This window comes from Notechis scutatus, chromosome 5 (assembly GCF_049901735.1).
Source record: "Notechis scutatus isolate UNSWTSFEM ecotype Mainland chromosome 5, rNotScu1.2, whole genome shotgun sequence".
Lineage (NCBI taxonomy): Eukaryota > Metazoa > Chordata > Lepidosauria > Squamata > Elapidae > Notechis > Notechis scutatus.
Genome location: NC_142013.1, coordinates 886,199 through 908,616, shown reverse-complemented (window position 1 = coordinate 908,616; position 22,418 = coordinate 886,199). Strand labels below are relative to the sequence as shown.

Genomic DNA, 22,418 nt, shown 5'->3' with positions numbered 1-22,418 from the left:
CCGCCTGTGGGGTTCAGCGCCCTGCCCTGGGCCAAAGGGAGCATCCCTCCCGAATCGGCTGCGGGAAGCAGCAGGCCGGCCCTCCCTGGCTGAGAGCCGCATCTTCTGGGCCACTGTGGGAAGCAGAGCAGTGGGTGACAGTGGGGCCTCGCTTGGGTGCAGCCGGCCTCTGTTTTGGCTCCAAGACCTGGAGAACACAGGTAGTCCCCGGCTTACGACCGCAGTGGAGCCCAGAAATGTATGTTGCTGAGCGAAACGTTTTGCTTTGCCCCCTTCGACGTTTCTGGCCACAGTTGTTGAGTGGATGGATCACGGCCGTTAAGTTAGTGGCATGGTTGTTAAGTGAATCTGGCCTCCCCATTCGACCCTACTTGCCCGAAGGTCACCAAAGGGGACCCTGTGACCTCAGGACACAGCAATACGTGTGAACCCAAGTGCTGCTAAGTGCTGCACAGTGTGAAAAACGAAGTGTGAAAAACGGCCCTCAGTCCCTTTTTCAGCGCCATTGCAACTTTGTACAGTCACTAAGTGAAGCGTTGTAAGTCGAGGACTGCCAGTCCAACCCGAGAGGCCCAGGGCCCACCCAAATGCCTCCGAGGCTCAGCCCATCCTCTCCTCCTTAACCCAGAGGCAGAAAACCTCCGGAGGCTCAGCTGGAGGGGGGGAGGCCGTGTGCCCCAGAAAAAGGGACCCCCCAAGTTCTCTTTGGAGACGGGGCTGTGGGAGGGGAGTGAGAGGAGGTGGGTGCCCCTTGCACGCCCACAGCCTGGCACCCGGGTAGGACTGAGGCCGTGCCAGCCAGCAGCTGGGGACGCTAATTCAGAGGCCGTGATGAATGGAGAGGGGGGGTCCTCTGATGGGTGGGGGTGGGGGCTGCCTCGGGCACAGGAGGGAGCAGCTGCCTCCCTTCGGGGAAAAGTCTCCTGATTGAATTACCGGGGAGCAGGCGCCCGGCTGCCTTCGCTCTCGGGCAGGGACCAGCTGCCCTCGGCCACCCGCTTGTCCAGAGCTGGTGGGGGTTCCCCCCGCTGGGGTTGGCGGGCCTGTGGACTTCGGGGAGCAGCGGCAGGCTGGGGTTCCTGGCAGCCGGTCGGCCTCTGGGCACCCAGAGCCCTTCCTTCCTTCCTTCCTTCCTTCCTTCCTTCCTTCCTTCCTTCCTTCCTTCCTTCCTTCCTTCCTTCCTTCCTTCCCTCCCTCTTACTTTTTTTCTTTCTTTCTCTTTCTTTTTCTTCCTTCCTTTTCTATTCTATTCTTTCTTTCTGCACCCTGAACCCTTTCTTTCTTTCTTTCTCTCTCTCTCCCTTCCTTCTCCCTCTTGCTTCCTTCCTTCCTCTTCCTTTTTCTTCCTTCCTTTTCTATTCTGTTCTTTCTTTCTGCACCCTGAGCCCTTTCTCTCTCTCTCTCTCTCTCCCTTCCTTCCTTTCTTTCCTCCTTCCCTCCGTCTTTCTTTCTTTCTTTCTTTCTTTCTTTCTTTCTTCCTTCCTTCCTTCCTTCCTTCCTTCCTTCCTTCCTTCCTTCCTTCCTTCCTTCCTTCCTTCCTTTCTTTCTTTCTTTCTTTCTTTCTTTTTCTTTCTTTCTTTCTTCTTTCTTTCCCCCTTCCTTCCCCCCTTTTTTCTTTGTTCTGTTTGGTTTTTTCCTCTGTCTCTCTCCCATTTACTTCCTTTTCTCCTCTTTCTTTCTTTCTTTCTTTCTTTCTTTCTTTCTTTCTTTTTTTCTTTCTTTCTTTCTTTCTTTCTTTCTTTCTTTCTTTCATTCATTCATTCTCTGCTTAATTAACAACTCTTATAATTCCAGTAGTATAAAAACAAGGAAAACAATAAAAACATTTAAACAAAAACATGCAAAACAAACATACCCAACAGCTGAGATACTTAGCCAATTAACAGTAAAGCCCAAAAAGTGGTGGCGGGGGGGCTTTGCACATTCAGTGCGGAACAGGACAACTCACTGCAGGAAAATTCAACAATTCTTGTTTGTTTTTTTTTACACAAAACATTGTCCGACGTTCACGTTCCATTTTGTCCCTCTGGCATCCTTGCTTGACTGATTCTATCTCCCTTCTTCCGCCCCTATTCGTGTAACGCTTCTCCCGTGGCAACTTGTCCCGCCGTCCTAGGCTTCATTCAGCACCCCATGCTCAGGAGCCCCCCGGCTGGTTCTTAAGGCCCTGGGAAAGGCCAGCAAGGGGGGTGGGGGGGGTGGAGCTCTCTCATCTTCATGTCAGGATTCCAGCCATCGCCCTCATTCAATCGTGATCCTCGAGCCAAACTTCAAAAAACTTCCAAGGATTCATTAGAGGCGACATCCTGGCCCTGCCCTGCGTGAAGCCCACCCTGGCCCACGTCATTCACAGTCCCCTGGGACCCTGTTTGCCCCCCCCGGGTGTGTCATAAGTCAGATTCTCCAACTGAGCACCTTCACGGGCTGGGTGTCATCAATCACCTTCTCCAATTGAATATATTCGCGGGCAAAAACTCTGGTAGTTGAGTTACAATCTTTTAAAGCCTCTAAGAGATGGAATGTACTTTGGCTTTGCTGCATTGGTCTTCCAGATTTCCTTCCTTCCCCCCACCCTTTTTTTTTTTAAATTGTTGGAGACCCCTGGACTGGCCAACCATTTGACTGGAGTGGAGTGCGGTCTTCTGACTTGGGCGGGGGGTTGGACTAGAAGACCTCTGAGGCCCCTTCCTTTAGGCCTTTAGGATTCTACCTTCCTCGGGTCTCGGCGACCCAACTGGTATCCCATCCAGCCCCACAGAATGAATTGATTCGATGAATGGACATTTATTACGCTCACAAATTGGCTGAAACCAATTTTGCTCACGTCGACTCCTGATAACTGCTGGGGTATTGATTTGTGTAAAGTAATACAGTGAATTTATCAGTTCAATCGCCCGGCTGAAGGGCCTCCCAGAGACCCCGGCCCTGGGCGTAGCTGCAGACGGGCAAAATAAAAGAGAGAGGGAGAGAGAGAGAGAGAGAGAAGAAGGAAAGATAGGAAGGAAGGAAAGATAGGAAAGATAGGAAGGAAGGAAGGAAGGAAGGAAAGAAAGAAAGAAGATAGGAAGGAAGGAAGGAAAGATAAGGAAGGAAGGAAGGAAGGAAGGAAGGAAGGAAGGAAGGAAGGAAGGAAGGAAGGAAGGAAGGAAGGAAGGAAAAAAGAAAAGAAAAAGGCTTTCGACCTAGGGGCCAGCTTGACCCCCCCACCCCTCTGCCTCCCTTCCTGCCTTTCCAGAGCCCCCTGCAGCTGTTGAGCTAGGCGGGGGGGGTCCCAGCTTGTGTCGTAGCTGGGAGGGTTTTTACATCGTCCGTCTGAAGGCCGACTTGGAGTCCCTGAATATCCGGGGATGAAAAATTAATGAAGTGGCAACACAAATAAGAAGTTAAACTTCTGATATTTTTTAATGCCTCGTCAGGCGGGGTTTGCTGAGCTGCTAAGTGACTCCTTTCACCTCCCGAGCCTCTGAAGCCCGAACATGTGGGCGTTTCTGCTTTCTTTGACCCTCCAAGGAGCTAGTCCTCATTGAAGAGGACAATGGTTTCAAGGGGGGGAGCACCTCAAGCCTAGTGATCTTCTGCATTTTTGTTCCTTTGGGGGGTTACTTTCTAGCCCTGATGATGTTATCTAATTGGGTAATGAAATGTCTGCGAGAAAACAGCCAAGTTCAAAGAGAGCGCCAAGAACCCCACAATCCTCATACTCCTCCTCCTTCTCCTCCTCTTCTTCTCCTCCTCCTTCTTCTCTTCCTCCTTTCTTCTCCTCCTTCTCCTCTTCTTGGACCAGAGGTCCTCCAAGGTCCCTTCCAGTCTTCTAGCATTCTAGGATTTTTTGTGGCTTCCTCCTACAAAGACTAAATTATCAAAAAAAATGGTGGACAAGACTGATCTGTTCTCCCTCATTGAGACATACACACACACACACACCTTGAATATTTTCTCCCATTCAGGGCACCACATTTAAAGAAAAGTTCAGATGAGTCTTGAGAAGGACCAGTTTCCTAGTTACCTGAAGGAACAAAAGCAATGAATCACCATCAGATCCTGCAGCAAAATGACTCACACCGAAATAGGAAAGCGTGTGTGTTGCCTTGTTGTTACCTATCCACTCCTGCAAACAAAGATAAAGAGCCAGGGCTCAAGTCTTGGCTACTGAAAATCCAGGTCAACTGCTTTGACCAGCTGAGATTTTGCCACATTCTCTAAATATCTGTGGGTCTTGTTATTAGAAGACAAGTTAGAATATGTCCATGCTCAGTCCATGGGGAGGGAGGGAGGGAGGGAGGGAGGGAGAGAGGAAGGAAGGAGGGAGAGAGGGAAGGAAGGAAGGAAGGAAGGAAGGAAGGAAGGAAGGAAGGAAGGAAGGAAGGAAGGAAGGAAGGAAGGAAGGAAGGGAAAGTGGGAGGAAGGAAGGAGATCATGGATGGAAAGAAGGAGATAATGGAAGGAAGGAAGGTGATAATGAAAGGAAGGAAGGAGATAATGGAAGGAAGGAAGGAAGGGAAGGTGGGAGGAAGGAAGGAGATCATGGATGGAAAGAAGGAGATAATGGAAGGAAGGAAGGTGATAATGAAAGGAAGAAAGGAGATAATGGAAGGAAGGAAGGAAGGAAGGGTTCCAGTACTCCTGACTGGCTTCTCCTTTCAAGGAAAGTCACTGGGGAAGCCAGCAGGAAATCAGAAGCCGCTGCTCCCGTTAATTTTTCCCCACCTTTAGTCATTCTGCAGTGTTACCTCTGTGGCAGCTATTTTCCCAGACTCTGGATTACATCAGATGTTGGGCCATTTTTGAAAAAAAACCAGAATGAAATAAGGGCAGGACAGACAAGATAGCCTGGGGAGACAAAGCTCAGAGATTGAAAAGGTCACTTTCCGAGGTATTGATTAGATGAACATTGCATCTTTCTCCAGACGTGCGAAAGGCTAGAAGTTTTGCACGCGGGGTCCTTGGTGCCCTCTGAGCAGACGTTTCATTACCCTACTAACTAGCATCCTCAGTGCTAATGACGATAGTAGCGCTGATGATGTTCCCTGGTTGGGGCACGAAACCCCTTCAGGAAACCCACCCAACTCAGAGAGCGGCAAGGACCCCCCACCGTTCAACCCTGAACTACATGTATCCTGTCAAAACGCCAGGGAGAAATCAGGATATCCAAATGAGGATAAGGATTTATTGCAAGCTTAAGGTCTCTACAAAAACCTGAACTGGTCGAGGGGAAATGAGCGGGGATTACGAAGGCATTCAAAGTGGGTTGGATTTAGGTCTCTTGCAGGCAGGCAGGGATGGGTGAGTTTTGATGCATTTGACCCTCGAGGTTCAGCCTGGACACCTCCTCCATACAGGTAGTACTCGACTTACAGCAGTTCATTTAGTGGCCGTTCAAAGTTAACAACAACGGCACTGAAAAAAAGGGACAGGGCCATTTTTCACTCTTACGACCGTTGCAGTTACCCCCATGGTCACGTGATCTACATTCGAATGCTTGGCAACCGACTCATACTTATGACGGTGGCAATCTCCTGGCGGGGGTGTCACGTGATCCCCCTTTGGTGACCTTCTGACCAGCTACGGGGAAGCCAGATTCACTTAAAAACCACGTGAGTCATTTAAGAACTGCAGTGGCTCACTTAGCCAGTGCGGAGAGAAAAGTCGTAAAATGGAGCAAGGAATCTCTCACTCGAGAACATAAATTTTGGGCTCCGTCGTGGTTTCGTAAGTTGAGGACTACCTGTATTCCATCAGGAAGATCCTTCCAAGATCTTCTCTTCTGGAAATCATCTGAGGTCAGGGCAAAGTATCCTGGACAGGGTCAGTGAAAGGGCCTTTGAAGGGTCTCCCAGTGGCCCCTTCCTCACACGTTTCCAGTACAGCCTTGGAAGAAGCAGGACCATCACACCTGCGTACAGTTGCCTGAGCTGGCATTCCTTGGAGCAGGGATCTCCAACGTTGGCCCCTTTAAGCCTTGGTGGACTTCAACTCCCAGAATTCCCCAGGGATCTCCAACCTGGGCTACTTTAAGCCTTGGCGGACTTCGACTCCCAGAATTCCCCAGCCAGCAAAGCTGGAGGACTTCAACTCCCAGAATTCCCCAGGGACCCCCAACCTGGGCCACTTGAAGCCTTGGCGGACTTCCAAGTCCACAAGTCTTAAAGTGGCTGGCTGGGGAATTACGGGAGTTGAAGTCTGCCAGGCTTAAAGTGGGCCCAGGTTGGGGGTCCCTGCCTTGGAGACTGGCCGGAAGTTTCTCAGACCACAGGTGGTCTCCGGCCCACGTTTTTCAGTGTCTTCCTTAAAGTGGACCCTCTGCACCAAGCAAAGAAATAGTTGCGCTTTCTGCGTGACGCCTAAAGCCTCCACTTGTACAGCGTGCTGACTTCCCTGGTTGGTTTTGGCATGGCGGGAAGACCTTCCCCTGAATATGCGGCAGAGCCTGCCAAGTTGGCGGCTGCCACCCCACCCCGCCCCTGACTGAAACCTGCTTCTTGAACATTTTCCAGGGCGTGTGGCGTCAGGGTCAGGAGGTGGGCTGGCTGGCCTAGTCAGGAGAGGGCCCCCCCATGCCGAATGGCCTTGAAAAGTCACCTTGGGGGTAAGTAGACCTTCTAACAGGAACCAGAGGGACGGGGGGGCAGGAGGAGGGGAGGTGGGGAGAGAGAAACACAAAAGGGGGCACGACGAGATTGGTTCCAGACTTGGCTGTGGCCAGTTTTGACCAAGAAAGGAAGCAGGAATCGTAGGTGAACGTTGGGCAGAAGGCAGGACTCTCTCTCTCTCTCTCTCTCAAGTGTAGGATTGAGCCTGAAAGCAGAATTCAGAAGGGGCCTGGAGCCCCTTTTGGAAACCGAGCAATGGCACTCAGAGGCAGAAGCTTTTGTGGACCTGGTGTTGGTTAGGCAGGTGCAGGTTTCATGGGAGGCACATCCCAAGTACATCCTCCATTACCCACAGAAGACGATCTCTGCAGTTCAGGGTTGAAATGAAGGGTCCCTGGTGCTCTCTGAGCTGCTGGGTGGTTTTCTTGCAGACATTTCATGACCCAGCTAGGGAACCTCATCAGTGCTGGAAGGGAGGAGGGGGAGGAGGAGAGCTGTGGGGTCCTTGTGGGGCTCTCTGAGTTGGGTGGTTATCTTGCAGATGTTTTGTGACCCAAGCAAGGAACAGCATCATTAGCAGTGAAGCTCTTTCCTAGCTTAGTAATGAAACATCTGCAAGAAAACCACCCGGCTCAGAGAGCACCAAGGACCCCACAGTTCTCCTCCTCCTCTCCCCAAATCTCTCCCTCTAGCACTGATGATGTTATCTAGTAGGGTGACGAAACACCTGTAAAAGAACCACCAAGCTCAGAGCACCACGGACCCCATATTATCCATTAACAATAGTCGCGTGTTTAAAAAAAAAACATGCGTGTGTGTTCACGACTTCCAATATGGCCTGAAACTTTTTTAATGTTTATAAAGATGGGCAATCTCTCGCTTAACCCCTGCTGACCTTTTGGGAGTTTCTGAGAGTGCGGCGGCACATAAGTTTGAAACACGTTGCTTCCTTGTTACGTCTCCGCCAAGATTACGTACTTCTTCTTCCGCAGTAGAGTCCCTCGGGAGGCTGAAATGCCGGTCTTAGCCCTTCTTTAAAATCTCAGTTTCAAAGTCTTTTTTTTTCCCCAGGAACTTTTTGTCTTCTCTAGAATCCAAGTGGGGCCTTAGAGGAAGAAGCGTCGGATCCCCTGTGTGAAGTCGTTGGGGGCTGGGAGGGGGCCGTTGGTCTCGATGGGGAGGAGTGGGGGGGGGGCAAAGAAAACTCTTGAGTTTACAACAAGTTTGCTCCCTGTGTGAGTGACGTTGGCCTGTTTATTCTACTTGTTAGCGTTTGCTTGGGATGCTACCAGATTCCTCCTGGTTTTTGCCTAATGAGGGTCTCCTCCTACAATAATACGTTGGAATCAACAGACCCACAGATGCAGAATCGGCCCCCACTGCCACTGACTCCTTGGGGCTGGACTAGAAGACCTCCAAGGCCCTTTTCAGCCCTATGATTCCATTATATTTCGTCCTACTCTCTTCTACCTCTCCTCTTTTCTTCTTTCTCTTCTCTCCTTGCCATTCCATTCTTCCTTCTTCATCCTTCCTTTCTCTCCTTTGCTCTCTTGTCTTCTTTTCCCTTCTCCTCCCTTCCTCTTCTCCATCCTCCCTTTCTCTCCTTTGCCCTCCTCTTCTTCTCTTCTTCTCCTCTCCTCTGCTCTTGGCACTTCAGCCTTCTTCCTCCGTGGCGGGCTTGGCACCTCCTCCTCCTCACTCACCCTTACCCCCCCCCACCCCACCCCCGCGACCCCCACGTGCTGGTCTGTCCTGTGCCCTTGATCACAGCTCTGCTCGCCTTCCCGTCAGCCATCAAAGGAGCCGTCAGCCTCTCCTTTGCCAGCCCCTTTTGCAGGCTGACTGGAGAGCCCCCTCCCCTTTCTCTCTCTCTCCCCTCCACCCCAGGTCCCTTTCTGGTTCATTCAGTCTCCATCCTCCTCTCCGGTTTCCCTGGCAACCCTAAGTGCACATCCTGGAAAACTTTATCCGAAATCTGCTCTGGGCAGCTTTCCAAATCCATGCTAACCTGATTAGGTACCTCTGGGGCCCTTGCCGGCTAATCAAATTAGGTAGCCGTAATGGCAGCCAGCACTCTGAGTGGGCAGAGAGAAGTAAAACATAGTGTATACTTAGTGATAATTATCCTGGCTGTTGTGTCATTGATTTATACGCCATTCCCCCTTTTTTCTTTTTCTTTTTTTTAAACGTATGCGCCCAGATATATAACGACAACACCCCTCCTCCCCTCTTTTCTTTTCTTTTTTTTTTCCTCCCCCTTTTCCACGGGCAGCCATCCGGAGAAAGGAAAACGGGTGGTACGACGAAGAACACCCGCTGGTCTTCCTCTTCCTGGGATCTTCGGGAATAGGTAACTGCTGCTTTCCTTCCTCCTCCCCTCGCGAGAAAGGAGACCCGGCTGAGAAGAAGGAGAGACGCTCTTGGGGCCTTTGCTCAACGAGGAAAAACTGGGGGGAAAGGAAGCCACCAAGATCTCAACACACCCCTTGAGCTGGGTTGGGTTCTTGCAGGCGTCTCGTAATAAGCCACGTTACGTGACGCTCGCGAGGTGAAGCTAGTTTGGGTCGTGAAACGTCTGCAAGAAAACAAGCCAGCTCAGAGGGCCCCACAGTCAAGTCTTCTCCCCACTCCTATCCATAATTCCCATACCCTTGTAGCACTGATGACGTTACCTAGCTGGGTCGTGAAAGGTCTGCCAGAAAATCATCAAGCGCAAAGGACACCGAGAACCCCGTCGTCCTCCTCCTCCTCTCTGCAAACTCCCTTCCAGCACTGATGATTTTCCCTAGTTGGATGATGAAACGCCTGCAAGAAAACAACCAACCTCAGAGCACAAAGGACCCCACAGTCGTCGTCCTCTTCCTCCTGTCCCCAAACCCCATTCCCCTGTGGCACTGATAATGTTACCTAGTTGGGTCATGAAACGTCTGCAAGAAAACAGCCCAGCTCAGAGAGCACCAAGGACCACACAGTCCTCCTCCTCCTCCTCCTCCTCCTCCTCCCCACATCTCCCACACCCCTCTAGCACTGATGATGTTCTCTAGTTTGGTCGTGAAACGTCCGCAAGAAAACCAACAAGTTCAGAGAGCACCAAGGACCCCACAGTCCTCCTCCTCCTCCTCCCCCACATCTCCCACACCCTCTAGCACTGATGATGTTCTCTAGTTTGGTCACGAAACGTCTTCAAGAAAACCAGCAAGTCCGGAGAGCACCAAGGGCCCCTCGTTTCTTAGCTACAAAGGTTTTCCTTTATTGATCTCAAACGCCCTTCGGCCATACATTTTTACATTTTATTATTGGTGAGAAGAATTGATAAGGCCACCCACCCACTCCTGGTAACTCCACAAGGCTCACAGAAGTAAAACCCACCACCCAACCCCAGTGACAACAGACCAAATCTTGGATGGGCTCCATAGCTGCACTGCCACTCCAGGGTGGGTGGGGCTTCTCCGCTCCTGGAGGCTACCTGAGTTTAACCTGGAGATTGTCGTCCACGGGACGGTGAAAAAAAAAAACCTCGGGGTGAGGAGATGCATGTCGGTTTAAGGCAGGGGTGTCCGACCTTGGCCCCTCTTAAGACTCGGGGACTTCCAGAATTCCTCAGCCCCCTGCCAAGGTTGAGAATCACTGGCCTGGATTGCATACACACACACACACCCCTCTCAGTTTCTAATTCCATGAATCCAGATTGCAGAAAGTGGATCCTCCTGAGGAGCCAAGAAATCCAAATTAATCCAGATGGAGCAGGATAAAACGATAAATTTCCCTCCCACCGACAGATATATTAGCCTCCCTCAGGAATCCCTACCTACAGAATCCGTGCAGTCCTGGACTTACAGCCACAGCCCATCGCCAAATTTCCATCGCTAAGCAAAGGCAGTTGTTAAGTGAGTTGCGTCCCATTTTACGACCTCGCCGTAGTTGTTAAATGAATCTGACTTATCAGAATGTCACAGAAAGGATCGTATGACCCCTGGGACGCTGCAACCATTGAGGGTGCTGGAAAAAACCCAATAGCAGCAAAAATTTATCATTTTATGGTTTTAAATTTTTATAGTTTGTGGATTGGAAGCCTTCCAGAGTTCCTTGGTTGAATTGGGCAGCTATACAAATAATAAAAGAAAAATTTAAAAAATAGAAAAAGAAATTCCCTGATGTTTCCCTCTGGAGGTCTCATAATACATTTTTTGATAGATTGTTAATTTCTGGGTTGTTTTTTTTTCTGAATTGTTCTAATATTACCTATTTGCACGTTGTTGTTTATAGGCTGCTTAGGGTCAAATAACTACAGTAGAAAGGAAAAAAAAACCTCATAATCCATAAATAGTAAATAAATCTCAAAGGTGCTTTCACCTTTGGGACAACTGCCAGAATATCAGCTATTTGCAGAGATACACCTGGCCAGGAACAGCTCTCCATCTCTCATTGAGCGGCCCTGCCTGTTGGTACATATCAAAATAGATTTGTTTTGCAGTATACATTTTGAATTATTAATCGTCTCGTGCCTAGACTTTTATGACCAGGGTTGCATATAAATCCAGTTCTCAAAGAATATTGGGCTCCCTGGCATTCACTGCTCCTTGTCTCAAGATCATCGCAGTACGGAAAGCTGCTTCTTAAACCAGCATTCCTGGCCTGATCCGTTGGCGACCTTCTCGGCTAGCTTCCAACAAGCAAAAGTCAGTGGGAGAAATCCTGCGATTCTCTTAATCAGCAGCGGTTGGTTTAACAACCCTGGGGGGGGGGAAGGTCATAAAATCAGGTACAACTGCCTTGCTTAGCGATGAAAACCCTAAAAATAACAACAGAACAAAAGAATTGGAAGGGACTTGGAGGTCATCTAGTCCAACCCCCTGCTCAGGCAGGAGACCCTATACCATTCTGGACAAATGGCTGTCCAATCTCTTCCAGGGTTGCAGCGCCCACAGCTTCTGGTGGCAAGCTGTTCCACTGGTTAATTGTCCTCACTGTCAGAAATTCCTCCTTCACTGCAGGTTGCTTCTCTCCTTGGTTAGTTTCCATCCGTTGTTTCCTCTGCTGCCTTCAGGGGCTTTGGAAAAATAGCTTGACCCCCTCTTCTTTCGGGCAGCCCCTTGTTAAGAGTTTTGCAGCATTAATTCAGCGCCAGAAAAATAAACCCAGGTGGCTGAGGCTTCCATTTCACATCTTTATAAACATAAGTAGATTTTACAAACCAGTTGTAGATTTCTCCAACGTGGAGCAAACTCAAACAGAAAAAAAAGTTGCAAGTTCAGAGCAGAGCCCCAGTCTTCAGCAAGCAAGCAAGTTAGTTCCCTCTTCAATAGACAGACTCAGAGCTTAACATAGTTGCAGAGCTTAACATAGAGCCACACCTTGGCTACTTCTAGTTTCAGTTTCCAAACAGTCTTCATTGGCTGATTTAGTTGCCAGGTTCTATTCCAGTTCATGAATATACTCTGACACCCCTCAAATACTGGAATGCTGCTATCATGTCACCCCTAGTTCTTCTTTTCCAATTCCTGCAATTGTTTTTCATATGTTTTAGTCTCCAGGCCTTTAATCCTCTTAGTTGCTCTTCTCCACACACTTTCCAAAACCTCAACGTTGTTTTTTTTTTTTAATATATCGTGGCAACCACTATCTAAACGTGGTAGACTTTCACCAGCAGCAGGCTATTGTGCTACGGTTGCCACAGGTGTGCTATGCCCTCACAGTTAGGGACACATAACCCAATCGTGGTTGTAAGCCGAGGGCCACCTGCATTTTGTAGTGTACCTGGGAGCCTTCCTCCTCTTCACACCTCCTGCTCTTGCCTCCTGAACAGGTAAAACTGAGCTGGCCAAGCAGACTGCCAAGTACCTGCACAAAGACGTCAAAAAGGTAAGATCCCATTGTTGAAACAACAGCCCAGGTGGGTGTTGGGTGCAGGCCCAGGAGAAGAAGGGTCAGGCTGATAACATTGTAGCATCGGAGTCTCCAACCTTGGCCTCTTTAGGACTTGCGGACTTCAACTCCCAGAATCCCTTTGGCTGGCTGAGGAATCCTGGGAGTTGGAAGTCCACCGATCTTAAAAGCGGCCAAGATTGGGTGCAGCTGCCAGAGACTGTTCTGGGCAGCCATATAAATAGTCCTTATCTTACAGCCACTTGCTTAACGGCAAAGTTACAATAGACCACCCCCCAAACCCCAGTTTTGAAGTTGTGATGATTGCACTTCCCCTACCTGCACCCATAAGCGGCCTCCGTGCATGGCTAGTCTAGCTGTTCCTGAGGTCCCTCGGTCAGATTTGTCATCCTTTCTGGGTTCCAGGTGTCCCTATCAGTCATGGTCCTGCAGGTGGGAGAAGATGGGTAGGCCTTGTCCATTGGAAGACCTGAATTACCTGAGAACCAGGTGTTTTCAGCTATTGCCAGGCTGCAAAATCCAGGCGTCCTTCGGGAGCAAAGGAGCTTCACTTTTCCTTCCAGGGAAGCCTCTCCTCTTTGCGAGCAAACTGGTGCTTTTCCTGCGAGGAATATAACCTACGCATCCCCCAGAAACCTTGTTTCACTTCCACAGATATCCGCGGGTTTAATTGAGCTCTTGTTTCATTCTGCTCGTAATTTATTTTTTTTTTTAAAACAAGTTTTATTAAAAGTTTCAACAACAAACAAATCATTACATATTGAATCTTTCCCTGTCTTTCTACAATAATTTCCCCAATATTCTCATAAAACACAAACAAACACAAACAAACATAAAAAATCTTTTAGTAAAGTACCTTGGCCCCAGTTACCTCTCTTTGCATGGGCTAAAATAATAGCACATATCACTCTTTCACATTTCTATCTTATTTAATCCATCTTAATTAAATCATTAAATTTGTATCTTTTGCCCATTCAATTATCCCTCTATCTCTTCTTATAATAAAAAAAAAAATTTCTCCTGAAATCACTAATCAGAGTATGATGCCTTTCTATCCTCCCCTAAGTTAGTAAATTAACATTCAGCATAACAAATACCCAATTTGGTTCTGCTTGGTACATTCTATCCACCAAAAATGTTTAAATACATTGTATCCTCCTTTCCTTCGATATTTTATTACATTTTAAAAATCAATCATTATTAAAAACTTCAACATTTTAATTTCTTATTAAATCTTAAACCATTCTAATTTACTATTTCAAATATAAATATTACAATACCATCTTCTGTACCTTAGCAGAATCTTTCTTACAGAAAATTATATTTCATCCTTTGTCTCTAAAAAAAATCCCTCTTCTCCCATCCAATTTTAAAGCTTTGAGGCTTTTCTCCGCCTTTCCCCTTTCTTTCTTCCCCCACCAAATCTTCCTACCCCCTTCTTCTTCTAGCCTCTACCTTGCTGGGATCCCTTCTCTGTTGTGTTCCTTTTTCTCTTGTTTGTTATCATTATATTTACTTTGCATCATATTTTTCTCTTTCTCAAATGTTTTTTAGATCTTAAGTCCTTCATTTTCCTTGCTCTCTTCCTTCCTTCTTCCTTAGATAAGTTTTGGGATTCAATGAAGATGGCGTCTTCGCCTCTTCCTTGTTGTTCTTCTTCCGTTTCCATCTGTTCCATTGTCTGTTGATAATTGACCAGCGCCATTTCTAGAAATAGAAAAGCTTTTTCCATGCCATCTTTGCAGGCTGCTTTTGTTTGCTCATATTCATCCCTCAGGTCTTCAAAAAGGAAAGCCATTATAAATAAATCTTTTCTTTTCTTTATTCCTCTTTCTTCTTACACCAACCAAATATTCCGAGAGAAAGGCAAAACAATCCCAAAATCCACAATCCTCAATAAATCCAAGCAAGCCAAAATTCCCCCTTCCTCTTCCAGGGTGGTATCAAACAAATAAAAAAAAAAGAATCCAAGTCTATATTTTAAAGCCTTATTAAGATTGTATTTCTGTCCTCAAGTCTTCAAGGCATCTCCTCCAACAAGATCCAAATTAATATATTTTCTTTATCCTCTCCCTTCCGGCTTAATTCCGTCGGGAGGGAGAGTAAACTTTCCTTCAGCACCTCAAAATAGCCGCTTTTTTTCTCTTGTGGAAGAAATCATCAGAAAACCATCTTTTCCAGGAATTAAATTAGATAAATCTCAAAGCCCTGGGTCGACCAAGAAGAACTTTTACTTTCAATAACTTTCTCTTCTTCCTCCTGCGCATACTTGCCCGGCTGTCAACTTCTTTGTGGCGGCCATTACGGACCGCCGCTGCACCGCCCTGGTAACAGGGGTTCTGCCGGCCAGGGAGGGGTCTGCAACACCCCCAAACCCTTCCTCCGGATCCCCTTACCTTCAGCTACCCCTGCAGGGCAGCCTTGCTCCGCACCCGTCCGGTCGGAGCCCCAAAACGGCCAGCGGGCAGGGATCGCGCAGCCGCGAATCCCTACCGCTGCGAAGCCGACAAACCGGAAACTCATTCTGCTCGTAATTTATATTGTTTGTTTGTGGAGGAGGGATGCCGTAGAGCTCTTGGTATATTTGCAAACATTTCAGTAGTTTTAATACTCTGCTGTTCTGTTCCACAAATTAGTTTCGAATTTCCTTTTTTTTTTTAATCACTCCCTCCCAAAAAAAGGAAGAAAGCAACCTGAATCACAGGGACCAAGACACAACCAATTTAACCATTTCCAGAAGGAGGGGCAAAATGTTACCTCCAAACATTGCGTAGCAATGCTGGCTGAGAATTCTGGGAGTTCCACAAGTCTTAAAGGTCTTTTTAATTTTTTATTTGTATACATCCAAAGTGGGATATACGCACAGGTCACAAGCACAACTGGGACCCGGATTCCCGTTGTTAAGCCAGGCAACTGCTGTGAAGTCCATCAGAACAGGATTCCCTTCGTTTTCAGTGGGTCTGGCTTAGCATTTCAGGGAAAGGCATCGAATCAGCGGCCATTCTTTAGACCAGTCTCTCATGTCTGGTGTAAGTAGGAGGGCGTGAGTCACGGGTCCCTCAAAGAGGCCGGCCTGGACCCCCCTCCTCCCTCCTTTATTGGCAGACACCAATTTAACCTTCAGAAGGAGGGGGCAAAATGTTACCCCAAACATTGTGTAGCAGCCGCTCCCTCTCTTAAATGTCTTGAGAAACGTCCCATCTAATTCCCCTTTGCTTCTTTCCTCTCTGCAGGGCTTCATCCGCTTGGACATGTCCGAGTTTCAGGAGAGACATGAGGTGAGGAGGAGGAGGGAGGAGGAGGAGGAGGAGGAGGACTGGGGTCCCTGGTGCTCTCTGAGCTTGGTGGCTTTCTTGCAGACGTTTCACGGCCCACCTAGGGAACATCATCAGTGCTAGGAGGGAGTAGAGAATGAAGTTGTGGGTGGAGGAGGTCTTTCCACTGTCTTCGTAGCGCTTTCCTTCCTTGGTCCCTCTCTCCACTCTTGCCAGATACCAAAAATGTCGTGTGTACAGATTGAGCCACAGAAAAAAATCACGTTTCTCAGCCTAACCTCCCCAGGAGAAATACGTTATTATTTGGGATCACAGCTGGTGTGGTTGGATTCTTTCTATTCCAACTATGGCTAACTCCTCCTCGGGTTGTGGTCCTCTTTCTTGGGGGAGAGGGGTTGAGGGGGGAGAGCTTGCTCTGAACCCCAGAAGGCTCGATGATGATCTAACTCCAGGGGTGGGGTGTCTCTTGCAGGTGGCCAAGTTCATTGGCTCTCCCCCAGGCTACATTGGTCATGACGAAGGGGGGCAGCTCACCAAGAAGCTGAAGCAGTGCCCCAACGCCGTGGTCCTCTTCGATGAGGTGGACAAGGCCCACCCAGATGTCCTGACCATCATGCTTCAGCTCTTCGATGAAGTAAGAACAGGCTCCTTGGGGTTGTTCTGGGTTCCAGGTCATTCGTTTGTTCTTTTCCTCTGGGTTCCAGGTCATTCATTCTTTTGTTCTGGGTTCCAGGTCATTCAGTCATTTTTTGTTGTTCTGGATTCCAGGTCATTCATTTGTCCTAGGTTCCAGGTCATTCTTTATTTTCTTCTGGGTTCTTGGCCACTCATTCATTTGTTCTAGGTTCCAGGTCCTTCAGTCATTCTTTTGTTCTGGGTTCCAGGTCATTCATTTGTCCAAGTTCCAGGTCATTCCTTCATTTGTCCTAGATTCCAGGTCATTCTTTATTTTCTTCTGGGTTCTTGGCCACTCATTCATTTGTTCTAGGTTCCAGGTCCTTCAGTCATTCTTTTGTTCTGGGTTCCAGGTCATTCATTTGTCCAAGTTCCAGGTCATTCCTTCATTTGTCCTAGATTCCAGGTCATTCTTTATTTTCTTCTGGGTTACTTGGCCACTCATTCATTTGTTCTAGGTTCCAGGTCCTTCAGTCATTCTTTTGTTCTGGGTTCCAGGTCATTCATTTGTCCAAGTTCCAGGTCATTCATTTGTCCTAGGTTCCAGGTCTTTCTTTTCTTCTGGGTTCTTGGTCGTTCATTTGTCTAAGGTTCCAGGTCCTTCAGTCATTCTTTTTTTCTGGGTTCCAGGTCATTCATTTGTCCAAATTCCACATCTTTCTTTTCTTCTGGGTTCTTGGTCATTCATTCATTTGTTCTAGGTTCCAGGTCCTTCAGTCATTCTTTTGTTCTGGGTTCCAGGTCATTCATTTGTCCTAGGTTCCAGGTCTGTCTTTTCTTCTGGGTTCCAGGTCATTCAGTCATTTTTTTTGTTCTGGATTCCAGGTCATTCATTTGTCCTAGGTTCCAGGTCCTTCAGTCATTCTTTTGTTCTGGGTTCCAGGTCATTCATTTGTCCTAGGTTCTAGGTCTTTCTTTCCTTCTGGGTTCCAGGTCATTCAGTCATATATATATATTGGTTCTGGGTTCCAGGTCATTCTTTTGTCCTAGGTTCCAGGTCTTTCTTTTCTTCTGGGTTCTTGATCATTCATTCGTCTAAGGTTCCAGGTCCTTCGGTCATATCTTTTGTTCTGGGCTCCAGGTCCTTCACTCCTTCATTCGTGGCTGCCCATCTCACTGCAGTGACTCTGGGTAGCCTACAGACTTAAACCAAATAGCTTCTTATGCATTCCTCCGCCACTTGGACTCCGTCCGGCCTCCTCTCTGACTTCCGGTGGTTCAGGCCGGGGGTGGGGGATGCTCCCCAGGCCATTTATTCATTGGACCTTGGGAACTTCAGGTAGCTCTGTCAGCCTGTTCTCCAAAGGCCCTGAAGAGGCAGGGCAAGAAGCAACGGATGGGACCTCATCCAGGAGAGAAGCAACCTGGGATTAAGGAGAAACTTCCTCAAAGTGAGGACAATTAACCAGGGGAACAGCCTGCCACCAGAAGTTGTAAATGCTCCAACACTGGAACATTTTAAGAAGATGTTGGATAACCATTTGTCTGAAATGGTCTGGGAGGTTGAGCAGGGGGTTGGAGTAGATGACCTCCAAGTTCCCTTCCAACTCTTGTTATTCTATTCTATTTGAAATGGTAGAGGGTCTTCTGCCTTGAGTGCGGGGAGGGGGGGTTGGGCTAGAAGACCTCCGAGGTCCCTTCCAGCTGTATCCTGTGGTTCTGTTAAGCTGGATCGCTAGAACCTTCCGGTAGTAGACAATGAGGGCCCAGGCTGGTAGCTGCCCTCTCCACACCCTGACCCTTCCCTAAAGCTCACCTTCCTTAACATCTGTAATGGGCCCAGCAGGCCCAGCTGTGTCCTTGAGTGCCAGGGAGCCTCTACCCCCAGCTGGGCAGCCCCCACCTCTGGCTCCCATCAGCCAGCACCGAGTGTCCCGTGAGATGTCTCTCATCTCCCTTCTTTAAATTTCGTCTTGTGTGTGTGTGTGTGTGTGTGTGTGTGTGTGTGTGTGTGTAATGGCGGCGTCCTCGGTGGTGCTTTTTCAGGGTTCTGTTACGGTGGTTTGGTTTGTTTGTTTGTGTTTCCTTTCCCCCCCCCCCTTTTTTTTTCCCCAGGATTAATAACGCTGGCATTTTTCTTGCATAGATCACGGTGGCAGCCGCTAAATGCGAAATCAATTCCTGAACTGCCGGTCTGACAGAGCAATAACCGAAATGTTAATCCCCAGCACTGACACAAATGGGTGTCGTTCGGCTGGACAGGACCGCTCCTGGCGACGCTTAGAAAGGGGAGGGGGAGAGCAGGAACCCACCCACCCCACACACACACCGATTCTCTTTCCTCCTCGCTCCTCCTCACTCCTCCTCTTCCCTTCACCAACTATCCCTATTTTTAAAAGACCCTTCATTTCACCTTCTCAGATATTCACGCAGGGCCCGGCGGCCACTCCTGCCTTGCCCCGAAGCTCCGTCTCCCATCTCCCCTTCTGGGGTCTTTGGACCCCAGCTCAGCGCCTGAAGCCCAGATGGTCCCTGGGAGACCCTTTAAACGGGCTGGTTTCATTTACCCTGAGCAAAAAAACTGAGCTGAGGGGGGGGGCAGTTTCCCTTGATTCACCACCATAAACGGAGCCCCAAATTTCCGTGGCCAAGTGAAGTTTTGCTTGTTGCACCAACATCTGTGGTGTGAAGCGAGAAATGGGTTAAACGGGTTTTACGACTCTTCTGGGCACCCGTTTTACGACTCTTCTGGGCACCGCTGTTAAGTGAACCACCGCTGTCATTAAATTAGTAACCCAGTCGTTAAACGAATCCGGCTGACCCCATTGATTTTGATCGTCAGAAATTCGCCCTGCGACCGTCGTAGATTTTGAGCCAGTTGGCCACAAATTCAACCACCGTTGGTGCCCTCTGAGCTGGGCGGTTTCCTTGCAGGAGTTTCATGACCCAACTAGGTAACATCATCAGTGCTAGGAGGAAGGGAGGTTTGTGTGTGTGTGTGTGTGTGAGAGAGAGAGAGAGAGAGAGAGGGGGGGGAAGGGAGGAGGAGGAAGAAGAAGAAGAAGACGGTGGGGTCCCTGGTGGTCTTTGAGCTTGGTGGCTTTCTAGCAGACGTTTCAGGACCCAACTAGGGAACATCATCAGTGCTGGAAGGGAGGAAGGAAAAAGAGGGAGAGAAGAAGGAAGAGAGGAAAGAAGGAAAGGGAGGAAGGAAGGAAGCAGGATTATGGAGCCCCTGGTGCCCTCTGAGCTGGGCAGTTGCCTTGCAGACGTCTCACGACCCAACTAGGGGACGCTGTCCATGCTGGATGTACCCAGCGGCCTGGGGGGGGGTTCGGGGCTCCTCTTCGGCCTGACCAGGCTTAACCTCCCCTCCGTCCTCCGAAGGGCCGGCTGACCGACGGGAAGGGGAAGACCATCGACTGCAAGGACGCCATCTTCATCATGACCTCCAACGTGGCCAGCGACGAGATCGCCCAGCATGCCCTGGAGCTGAGGGAGGATGCCCTGGAGCTGAGCCGGAAGAGGGTCGCTGAGAAGCTGGGTGGGTCCCTGGCCCTTCCCTCCCTCCTGGGGGTGCCCCCCGGGGCCTCCCCCCACCCTCTTCCTTCTCTCCCCTGGTCTCTGCACCGCTTGCCCTTCCTCAGCTTATGACCAGAGTCGAGCCCGAGATTTCTCTTACTGAGCGAGACCGTCGTTAAGCAAGGGGTGCCCCCATTTTATGACCTCTCTCCCCACGATTGTTGAGCAAATTGCTTCTGAAGAGCTGGCCTGGGTGGAGGGAGGGAAGGAGAGAGGGATGGATGGATGGATGGAAGGAAGGAGGGAAGTGAGATGCATGGATGGATGGAGAGAAGGAGGGAGGGAGGGATAGATGGAAGAAAGAAAGGGAGATGGATGGATGGAAAGAGGGGGAGGGAGAGATGTATGGAGAGATGGAAGGCGGGAGGGAGAGATGGAAGAAAGGAAGGAGGGTGACCTTCACGGATGGATGGAGAGAGGGAAGGAAGGAGGGAAGTGAGATGCATGGATGGATGGCGAGATGGAAGGAGGGAGGGAGGGAGGGATGATGGAAGAAAGAAAGGAGATGAATGGAAAGAGGGAGGGAGGGAGAGATGTATGGAGAGATGGAAGAAAGAAAGGAGGGAGATGGATGGATGGATGGATGGATGGAGGGAGAGATGGATGGAGATGGAAGGCGGGAGGGATAGATGGAAGAAAGAAAGGGAGATGGATGGATGGAAAGAGGAGGGAGAGATTTATGGAAGGCGGAGAGAGATGAAGAAAGGAAGGAGGGTGACCTTCATGGATGGATGGAGAGAGGAAGGAAGGAGGAAGTGAGATGCATGGATGGATGGAAGATGGAAGGAGGGAGGGAGGGAGGGATAGATGGAAGAAAGAAAGGAGATGGATGGATGGAAAGAGGGAGGGAGGGAGAGAAGTGGAGAGATGCGAAGAAAGAAAGGAGGGAGATGGATGGATGGATGATGGATGGATGGATGGATGGATGGAAAGAGGGAGGGAGGAGAGATAGGGGAGAGATGAAGGAGGGAGGGATAGATGGAAGAAAGGAAGGAGGGTGACCTTCACGGATGAATGGAGAGAGGGAAGGAAGGAGGGAAGTAAGATGCATGGATGGATGGAGAGAAGGAGGGAGGGAGGGATAGATGGAAGAAAGAAAGGGAGATGGGTGGATGGAAAGAGGGAGGGAGAGATGTATGGAGAGATGGAAGAAAGAAAGGAGGGAGATGGATGGATGGATGGATGGATGGGAGGGAGAGATGGATGGAGATGGAAGGCGGGAGGGATAGATGGAAGAAAGGAAGGAGGGTGACCTGCACGGATGGATGGAGAGATGCAAGGAGGGAGGGAAGTGAGATGCACGGATGGGTGGGGAGGTGGATGCCAGCCGGAATCCCCTCCTCCACCCCCCCCCAAGGCTCCCCCCCCCTCCTTCCTAAGTGCTGTGTTTTGGGCCCCTGTCAGCTTCTGCTTTTGTCTTCCAGACGACGTCCAGGTGACGGACAAGATAACCATCTCCAAGCACTTCAAGGAGAACGTGATCCGCCCCATCCTGAAGGTACAGATGGGGCTCTTGGCAGCCCTTCTGCTCCAGGGGGGCCGTGTTTTCTTTTGCCCGCTGCTTCCACGGCCAGCTGGACCCCAGAGGCCTCCGGCCAGGACAGACCGGGGGCTCGCAGCCCCAAACCCCAGGCCGGTCTCCCCTTCGCCTTGGCTTTTGGCTTGCTTTTTTTTTTTTTTTTTTTGGCCAGGAAATCTTTCCCCACCCACCCCAAGGCGTAATCCTAGAATAAAGAAGTCTGGAAAGGACCTTGGAGGTCATCCAGTCCAACCCTCTGCTCAAGCAGGGGTGAGCAACAGTAGCCCCTTTGACGCCCTTGTTGGATTTCAACTCCCAGCGTTTCTGAGCAGCCAGCCGGGCTCAAAGGACGGCCATGCTGGCTGGCTCGGCGGTTCTGGGAATGAAAATCCCAAAAAGGGCGTAAAGGGGCCATCAATGTCCACCCCTGTCTGTCCAGGTAGTCCTCGACTTATGACCATATCTGTGGCTGAACATCTGTTGTAAGTCGAGGACTACCTATAGTATTCTGTGCCAAGGGGTTGTCCAATCACTTCTTCACAAGAGGCTCAGTTTCATGACGGGCTCCGGTCTCCTTCATCCATAGCGAGGCAGAGACTTGGTGGGTGTCGTGACAGAACAATTAACCAGGGGAACAACTTGCCACAAGAAAATAGTGGCCGCTCCGTCGCTGGAGGTTTTCAAAAAGAGACGGGACAACCCTTTGTCCGAAATGGCGTAAGGTTTCCTCCTCCAGCAGGGGGCCTGACTAGTCCAGGGGTCGCCCACCTTTTGGACCTCAGGGACCCCCCCCAACTCATCCTTTTAAACCCCACGGACCAGAGACCCTGGGAAAATCCCCCCAAAAAGTCTGCAGGAAAATCCCCCACCCCGTTTTCCTACCAATTGATAGATCTTTATTTGGGATCGCAGGATACCGTCTCGAGCTCTGTTCTCAGGGGAGAGAGAGAG

At 49.4% G+C, this 22,418-nt stretch overlaps 1 protein-coding gene across 1 annotated transcript in view; it reads left to right on the top strand.

Moving 5' to 3' along the window:
- The window catches only part of CLPB (ClpB family mitochondrial disaggregase), an 80,970-nt gene that overhangs the window by 54,574 nt on the left and 3,978 nt on the right, over positions 1-22,418 (top strand). Inside the window, 6 exon segments of the mRNA XM_087967480.1 lie at positions 8,863-8,940; positions 12,397-12,452; positions 15,710-15,754; positions 16,224-16,385; positions 19,754-19,910; positions 21,373-21,580. Of these exon segments, the coding sequence (XP_087823606.1) occupies positions 8,863-8,940; positions 12,397-12,452; positions 15,710-15,754; positions 16,224-16,385; positions 19,754-19,910; positions 21,373-21,580 (706 nt within the window).